The sequence below is a fragment of the Epinephelus moara genome, chromosome 16, assembly GCF_006386435.1.
Source record: "Epinephelus moara isolate mb chromosome 16, YSFRI_EMoa_1.0, whole genome shotgun sequence".
Classification (NCBI taxonomy): domain Eukaryota; kingdom Metazoa; phylum Chordata; class Actinopteri; order Perciformes; family Serranidae; genus Epinephelus; species Epinephelus moara.
Genome location: NC_065521.1, coordinates 26,211,394 through 26,220,348, shown reverse-complemented (window position 1 = coordinate 26,220,348; position 8,955 = coordinate 26,211,394). Strand labels below are relative to the sequence as shown.

The 8,955-nt window shown below is 37.6% G+C and overlaps 1 protein-coding gene across 1 annotated transcript; it reads right to left on the bottom strand.

The window, feature by feature from the left end:
* Positions 1-354: 354 nt before the first annotated feature.
* Positions 355-6,203, bottom strand: copz1 (COPI coat complex subunit zeta 1). The gene is made up of 9 exons (XM_050065545.1): positions 6,069-6,203; positions 5,541-5,609; positions 4,786-4,867; positions 4,594-4,685; positions 3,481-3,536; positions 3,283-3,360; positions 3,126-3,177; positions 2,999-3,037; positions 355-965 (listed from the first exon to the last, which is right to left on the bottom strand). The coding sequence occupies exons 1-9, from the start codon at positions 6,084-6,086 to the stop codon at positions 918-920; spliced, it is 534 nt and encodes a 177-aa protein (XP_049921502.1). The 5' UTR covers positions 6,087-6,203; the 3' UTR covers positions 355-917.
* Between the last annotated feature and the right edge of the window lie 2,752 nt (positions 6,204-8,955).

Sequence of the window (8,955 nt, the reverse complement as noted above, 5' to 3'; positions counted from 1 at the left end):
CATGTCACAGCGACACAGTACAGTGTAAGCTCCTGATCATAGCGGCATGAGTGAGTCTCCTCCCCTTGCAACCTTCGTGTCTACAGTATTTATGTACCTCGGCTTTGCACTTTGCTGCAGACGCCAGGAGATGGAGCCCTCGCTCTAGTGTCTCCGGCTCTCGCTGAGGTCTTGAAGAACAAAGAACACACAGCATGGCAGCTCTGGAATAAGAAAACACTAACTCTTAAAAGCATGCAACATTTGCCAACATAAAAAGTATGACAAATCATATAACTACAATACAAGGCTAGTCTAGAATGCATTGATAAACACACAGCAGGCAGTGTTAAACATATCACATCTGATCACATATCAGTGTCAACAAACATTTATTATAAGTGTCTGATGAATGGAAGATCTCCGGACAAAATATATTCAAAACATACCTCTGTAATCAGTGGCATGACTACAGTACAGGTTGTACACTTTGTAATCACAATATTCATGTGTATTAAATGATAAGGGACAGTGTCTCAATACTTTGTACAGTAAGACGACGGGGTGCTGTCAAACGACAAAATTCTTGTTTGAGGAGACACGTGGAATGTTGCCACAGGCTGTGATGAGGTCTATCAATGTTTCATAAACAGATACACTGGTTTAATAAACACCCAGATAACGTAATGATACTGGAATGTACACCATATCTTAACCTCGTGATGATTACGTCATACAGTGCCAAAGAGAAGAATAAAGAAAACAAAAAATAAAACGTTATCGAGCAGTAGTCCTGGGAGTGTGACTGGATCACCCAGCGGTACTCCTCACAGCTTTGATTGAAGGAGTGGAAATCAGAGGAAAAAGGAGTATACGGATCAGTGCCACGAAGACTGGGCTGAACAGCGGCTCACTGGCAGACTGGTGCGGGCGTGACTCTATCGTAGAAGCGACCACTTGATCTGTTCTTTGGCAGACTGGAGAACCTGTGGAGGAAATCTAGGTTTGACTGAGCAGATCACTCCAACAACAAAACTAGGAAAGTTCAATCAGCGTTTGTGAATGTGTAAACCTCTCTCAAAGCCTGACACCAGAGATGACATGCTGTAATCCATTACAGAGCTGCAACAGCTAGTCAATTAATCGAGTAGTCGATCAAAAGAGATTAGTAGCCAACTATTTTATTAATGAATTAAGTGTTTCAGTCATTTTTCAAAGAAAAACAAAAGTCTAATATTTGCTAGTTCCAGCTTCTTACATGTGGAAACTTGATGCCTATCTTTGTCATTTATAACAGTACTTAAAGAATCTCTGGGTTTTGGATTGTTGGTTGGACAAAAGAAGCATTTTGAAAACGGCACTTTGGGTTCTGAGGAAATTGTGATGACCATTTTTTGACATTTTATAGACTACACAGTTGATTAATTGTGGAAAAGAAAATCGACGGATTAGACAATAATGAAAATAATTGTTCGTCACACCCCTAATCCACTGTACTTAGACCTGGAAAAAATACGACCTCTGACACAGAAAAGTGGAATGGAACAGTCATTTAAGTTTGAATTCATGGTCAGGAACTCGGGCAAGTTCCATGACATTTTCATCAATTATTTTACTTATACTTATTTAGTGTTGGTGTTGTTAAACGTGCTGTTCTTACGTTGTAAGTGCCATTTTTATTTAGTTGACTTGTGCTTGATTAGAGTCATTGCGAGCGTGCATTTCTCAGTCTCTGTCCATGCAAAACTAATACACATCACAACTTCATGCATATTGGCTGTGATGGTTCATATAAATATTCAAGGTACCCATTTGCACAATATTGAGCTGTTGTTGTTCTTTAGTTGAGCAAAAATGAGCAAGACATGTTTTACGCCATTTCTCCTCGCTTAAGGCACTGTGGTTATTAATGTGGGTCCTCTGGAAATGCTTGTGAAGCTCAGAGACTTGCTGCACACGTTATGCTTTCCAGAGCAGATGCACTGGAATGCATTTGGATCGGAAGTTGGGACTGCAGAGTCTTGCAATTTAATTACAATAAAAGTCTCAAATTTGTGATGTCATCAAGTATAAATTCTGGAGCTGCTCCAAAAACAATGATTGGGAACTTATTTTGTGGACCCACAAAATGTTTATTTGCCTTTTTACACCCATATGAACTTAATGCTAAATTGCCGTTCTTAGTTCTGAAACGGAAAATGTACCTATATACTCCAAACGTTCCCCTGGGTGCTCTCAGTGTCGTCTAAAACATCCTAAGTCATTGTCCATGGAGCAGCTACAGAACTCCTACTTGATGACATCACAGATTTTAGTTTTAGCACTCTAGCTTTTGGATTTAGGAGAGAGTTTTTCATGTTTACAAATATTTTTGGACTGTCATAGACCATAGTAATAATGTATTAATTCTCACAATGGGTGAAGTTCGCCTTTAAGGAAAAAAGTATCAAATAAAACAAAATGAAAAATGGGAGACACCTTGTTCAGGAGCTTTAAGGGACAAATTTTAAAAAATGTACATATAATTGTTAAAAAACAGAACAAAGAAGGGTGAATGAGTAATATAAATGAAGAGAAATATGCGAGATCTAATTAATCATCTTAATTCATTGAATGAAAGCCGAATCATAACCATAAAGTATGGGGATTGGGGACAGCCATTAATCACGGCCAGAGGAGGGATGGCGGTAGCCAGTCTCAGGCCTCTTAAATGACAACATTAATCAAGAGGAGCTCACACACAGGCAGACTCATGTTAGAACTAAAAGACAGGAACCACCGTTGGCTACCGTACCACCTTACCATTGAATAATTAGCAATCATGTACACCGTCATGCATAGAAGATAATGCGATATATGACAACCTAGAGGCGCGTGACAAAGTAGGCTTAGAGGAGAATGATGCTATAACAATGCCCTTGTATTCATAAGTTCTGAAGTAATGAGCTTTAACAGTCAATAAACTAATGGAGCTTTTAAACTTTATAGCAGAGAGAGGAGCAATGAATGTTTTTCTTACCTGGGTGACTGTCTGCTCTGTCAAAGGCACATCATCCCCCTACAGGAACAGTTATGTTATGTTTACAGCTGACCCAACCAACATCAATATTATCATGTTAAATATTTCTGATATGAGAGGAGCTTACTCTAAGGGCCACACGATGCACAACTTGCTGCGGGTCACTCTCCAGGATCACCCTGCAGGAGGCAGCAAAGAGACACACCAACAATTAGTGCTGTACTAACACTGTCGTCTTTTTGACAAGACTTGGCATCCAAAGATTCAAGCCAATTCGTGCTTACCCTCCATCTACAATTTCATCCACAGCCAGGAAGAGTCCCTCCATATTCTCCAACAAAGCCCTCCTCTCAACATTTTTCCTACATAGTAACAAAAAACAATACATGTCAGGCGTAACACCCCAGACATCAGAAAAAGATTAGTAAAAAACAAAGTGTTGCTGAAATGTTGTAGAATAAATAACAGCTGCCAAAACGTACCTCAACATCTGACTGAGCGAATCAAAAAGGCAGTTAAGAACAGCCATAAGCATAAGCTGTTGAGAAAAAAAGAATATATTAGAATCTGTTCAAGTCTAATGAGTTCATGTTGTTTTTTATCATCTGGGTGAAAATAATCACTCAGGAAATAACATGTGCGTAATGGCTTGTTATGATTTTCACAATATTTTTTTGCACCTTAAGGCAAATAATGTTTTTTTTATTTTATACCTAAGCCAAACTTGGTATCCGTCTGTGCAGGCTCCAAACTACTGTAGTTATGAATAAAAGACACATGAAGTGTAAAAACAGTTACCTATGTTATCATGGATGAAGTTACTTTAATTGCAAGTATTTATTTTTTTATGAAATATCACAAAATAAATATATGTGTAAAACCCAAATTTAGACATATTGGGTCACACTGACATGTAATTTTTTTGTTTCTATGGCAAAATGCACTGTATGCCACAACACTGATATCCAAAATAAAACACAAAAAGCCAAGTTGTGGGGCAACACTGTTAAATAGCTCAGAAGAGAGTAAATTTGCCAATTAAGTTAAAGCTAAAACATCTCAATTTTGTTGATCATTATGTTCTTGAGAAATTAATATAAAAAATAAAAATCTGCACAATGGGTCCCTCACTTGTTTCTGATCTGAACATGTATCTGCTGTCTACATAAATGTCACCTTTACTGAGAAAAAAACAACAAATCAATAAATGAAAAAAAAAACAAAGCCATGAATGACATGTAGAAGTAAGACGTAACATGCTTTAAAAAGGTTAAAATGCAAATGCACCATCACTTCAGACAGCAGGCCACACAATTGATTTTGACAGCAACATGCAGTTGCTAAAAAGTTAAAAAAGATTAAAAGACTGCAAAATGTAAACTGCAGCATGAACTTTGTGTCGATGCATTATAAAAGACTGCTCAGGCCTGTAGGTGTTTTAGAATATCATATCACAGTGGTTGAAAATTACTATCTGATCTGCTATGATTCAAACCATTGCTCACTGCTCAATAATACATTTACAAGTCTTATTAATAATGGCTATAATGGTGGTTATATAATGGTTAATTATAAAATCCTATAATTAGATGTACCTCATTTTCATGGGAACTTCCAATCACATAAAAGAAGAGGTCTATGTTGCTCTTGTAGACAACTGTAAGGCCCTCGAGTAACGCTATCTCACCTAAGGACACACACAAACACAAAAAACAACCATGCATGTTATTAGACATGTAGTCAGAGTGTAATAGTGACTGTCTTTAATGTAGTTAAACATGTCTTACTGTCCGTCCTGTGTGTTTTGTTGAATATGTTCTTCTCAAACGCCTTCTGCTCCTTCACTGTCGGGTATGTGTCATCATAATACTGTAGATGAATTTAAAGCGAAGGCGTTATTATACAGTGATATGTAAATCTATCATTTGAATTTTTAATCAAAGGATAAAGCTGGTGATATTTAATATTCCTCTCATTGTCAGTAAATCCAATAAAAAGACCAAAAGCAACAGTGAATTCGTTTTGTAATACTTCCCCTGCCGGTCTGTGACTCAGCCGAAAGCCCACTAGTTCCTACTGAACAAGTAAACCTATTAAGTATGGGCCACAAATAGCCTATGTAGTTTACTGTGTTTTACATTTATTGAGGAATTTTTCAGCTGTAAATTTGGCGCACAAGTGAGTATTTACATTATTGTGATAGTGTATGTAGCTCAAATTAAACTGCAGTGCCCATGTTAAAGTTAATTAAATGGGTCACCCAGTGCAGCAGCGTGGCTCTTTGATGTATTTAAGATAGTAAAGACAAATATTGAGGTTTGTGGCAAAGCGGAATACGCTGTATTGGGTTATGGCAAATGGGATAATACATTTTAGTTGGTTAAATTCACTTTTGGACTAGTGTTTAAGCAGGATTTGATGAGAAGAAAATCATAGAATATCACTAGGTTTGTCCTTTAATGCAGTTGATCCAGGACCAAGAAGTTAAGCGAGGAAGTTAATCAATGAGGGTCATTTTGTTGTATATTTGTCTTAATCATACCTTGGCATAAAGCCTGTCTCCATCGTTGTCCAGAATCAGAACTGCTTTGACAGTGTACAAGGATGGTTCCTGTTAAAGTAGAAAAATTAAGCACTGACTTAATTTACACAAGTATGTAAAATTATTAAAACAAACTGAAGTCAATCATCGTAGAATTAACTGGTGACAACAAACTAACAGGGCGGCGTAGGATGCGTTAACATAGGATAAATAGAGGCATTTCTATCACAGTCACTGGTATGATTCAAATGGTAACAATGACTGAAGTCAAAACGAAGACATGACACTTCCACATCACCAACAAACACATACACACGAAGCTAACTTCTCTGAGGCTAACGTTAGCTAGTTAGCTAACACAGCTAACCCGTTTACTTTAGTTAGCTCCGTGTCGAGTTAAATCGATAACTAAATTACTATATTTCAGTAACGTTACGTTTGGAGAAACAACAGCAGAATATAGCTACGAGAAACGGTTATAACTGAAAGCTTGAATGACATGTATATTGTTACATATGCTAGCATTACCAGTATGGGAGAATCCATCTTCTTTCTTGTTAGCAAACCAGCTAGCAGGCTAGCAGCGAACTACGTCATACGTACAGTAAATGAGGCTCTTTCCTATTGGCTGACGCTGGGCTCTACGTTGCGCGTGCAGGGCAAAGAGCAGTTCACTGCAGGGCGCGGAGGCAGGCGAGAAAATACATTTCATTTATGCCGGAAGTGAGCTGATATGGTCAATTATAAAGTAGATTCAGACTCACCGGCAGCCGTAGCACATTTGTCCCTTCAGTCAACCTTCAGTAAGGAAAGTTGCAACTTAATAATGTCCCTTTGATAAAGTCAAATATTGCATGTTCGTCATAGACCTCCTGTGATACACTGTCTTGCTCTACTGTAAAATAACATCATTGCAGTGCCAACAGTGTTCATTTTATAAGGAAAGTATAACATAAAGGTGATTTAATAGTAATTTCCAGGTGCAATTTTGGACTCTTCTTACACAGGACCATTGAAGTGAATGTCAGGATTCAAATGTACCATGAGTAGCCTACTGTGGTCAAACTAAATCATCGTTATGAGCCATCATACATTTAGTGACTGAAGGCCGTTGCTGTTTTTTTAATAGCCTACGGCTGCATGGTAACAAGAAGGAGAGAAAAAAAAAGCTCATTTACAAGTAACTTTAGCTTGCTCGTACTCATCAACATCTTTTTTCAGGATCCTCCTACATTTAACCAACTCCAATTATCTTAGTTCCCACTTCTGGGAAGCATCTGGAAACCCAGGCTGATGGGGATTTCCCTCTATCTCACTCCGTAAATGACATCACTGCCTGGCCTTACTGTAAGATATTTTTGGGCCAAAGTTTGAAATAATACTGGAATATGTAGCCTACAGTTCTGAAGGCGAGTGGTGCACAGCTATTATTTACTGCAGAGAGTGTATGGTAAAAAGATACAAACTATTCATAACACTGCTGTGGGCAACCATGAAATGTTGCAATACTGCACTATGTTTACACAATTCAGCCACGAAGATTTCAAAATTACCCCGACCAGAGAGGAAACAGTTTGCTGCCTTGAACGAGCTCATACTCAGGCCTATAGGTTAAATTATTCTCAGCTGTCACTGCATGTCAGCTCATGTTAGAAGTCAAACATATTCATACCCTTATATGTATTAGAAAACCAATACAGTGATGATGATGATGACTGGCAGAGTTGGTGATGGGTGAATGAAAGTTGAATGATGAATCAACATGCAAAAACTATATAATGATTATTACATTTTTACCATCAGACGCAACAGTGGACTGTTACTTGTGATGTTGCTATGTATTTCTTTCAAATGAGTTGTATAAAAATGTATAGAGCGACGCTTTATAGTATAATACTCAACTGAAACATACAATGACCGCTTTAGAAAATCTTCAAAGCATGATGTAAGCTAACAGTGCAACTGTGACTTAAACAAGGGCGTCAGTTTTATTTTAAAAAGTAGTGGGGACATTAGGATTTGAATGAAAAAGAAAACATATTTTAACCAGTCATTAACATAATGGTATTCAAAACAATGTAATGGGGGGAATTTTATGAGTTCAGAGTAGGTCTTGGGGAAAAATGCACACTGGTGCATTAAACGGCATAGCCTAGAGTTCTATTAAGGGTGTAAGTTTGATTTCAACATTGTGGGGGACACATATTAAAGGAATAGACCAACCTAATCCATGACATGACTATTTGTATATGAGTTAGTCATGCTGTGTTATCTTGAATTTATGAAGAAAAACTTTGTTCTGCCGGCATGCCTGTACTGAAAACGGCAAAAATATTGATTGATCGGGGACCACAGTGTCACCCTTTTTGCCCTTTAAGGGTGGTGGGTAACCTGTGAGTGTGGGATGTGTGTACTTTATAGTGCATGTGGAGGGAAGCAGCTCTCTCGGGGGGTGACATGGTGAAGGCGCATAAGATAAGATAAGATAAGATAAGATAAGATACACCTTTATTAATCCCACAACTGAGAAATTCCAGTGTTACAGCAGTCAAGAGGAAAGAGTCAAATTAAAGATTTCAATATTTAAAAACTTAAAAAACTAGGCATGCAGAAAAAAAGTACAAAAGATACAAGAAACAGCAATAAATACTAACAATAATAATAATAATAATGAGCAGTGGATAAAAAAAAGTGAACAATGGATTAAAGTGAACATATTTAGTGCAAGTGAATACTGAATGTGCAAATAACAAGATGGGGGACAACAATGCTTACAGTGGTGTCCATAAGTGTCCATAGTGTCCGCATGCAGCAAATAGTGATGATAGTCAGCAGAATTAAGTAATAACCTAGCGTGTTCCCAACTACGGTTCGGAGTCTGTAAGCTGTCACTGAGAGAGGTAACAACAGTTAACCAACAAAACTATCTCAAAACACCCGTTAACAAACACTCACACAAGTCGAGCAGTATAACTCAAGTCTCAATTAACAGTCAGTATTTCCCAAACACGTGAATTTTTCATGAAACTGTAATATTTAAAACTGAACTGAAAGTGAAACTTATTTATGCTCTCCTCAGTACAAACAAACATGCATTTCTTTAGGAAGCACTGAACATACAACTGGATAATTGAGACTTGGATTATACAGCATAAATTGTGTTATATTCTGTAAATGGGTGTTCTAAGATAGTTATGCAGTTGTTCACATGGTCCCCAATCAATAAATCTATGTGATTGCCGTTTTCCGTGGAGACATACAAGAAAACGAAAAATTTCCTCATGAATTCAAGGTAACACAGTGTGTCTAACTGATATACAAACGGTCATTTTGTGGAGGAAGTGTTCCTTTAAGTGGAGGTGTCTGGGCGTCCAAGAGGAAATTATGAGCATCACTTACCTAATTTCCTGAATTT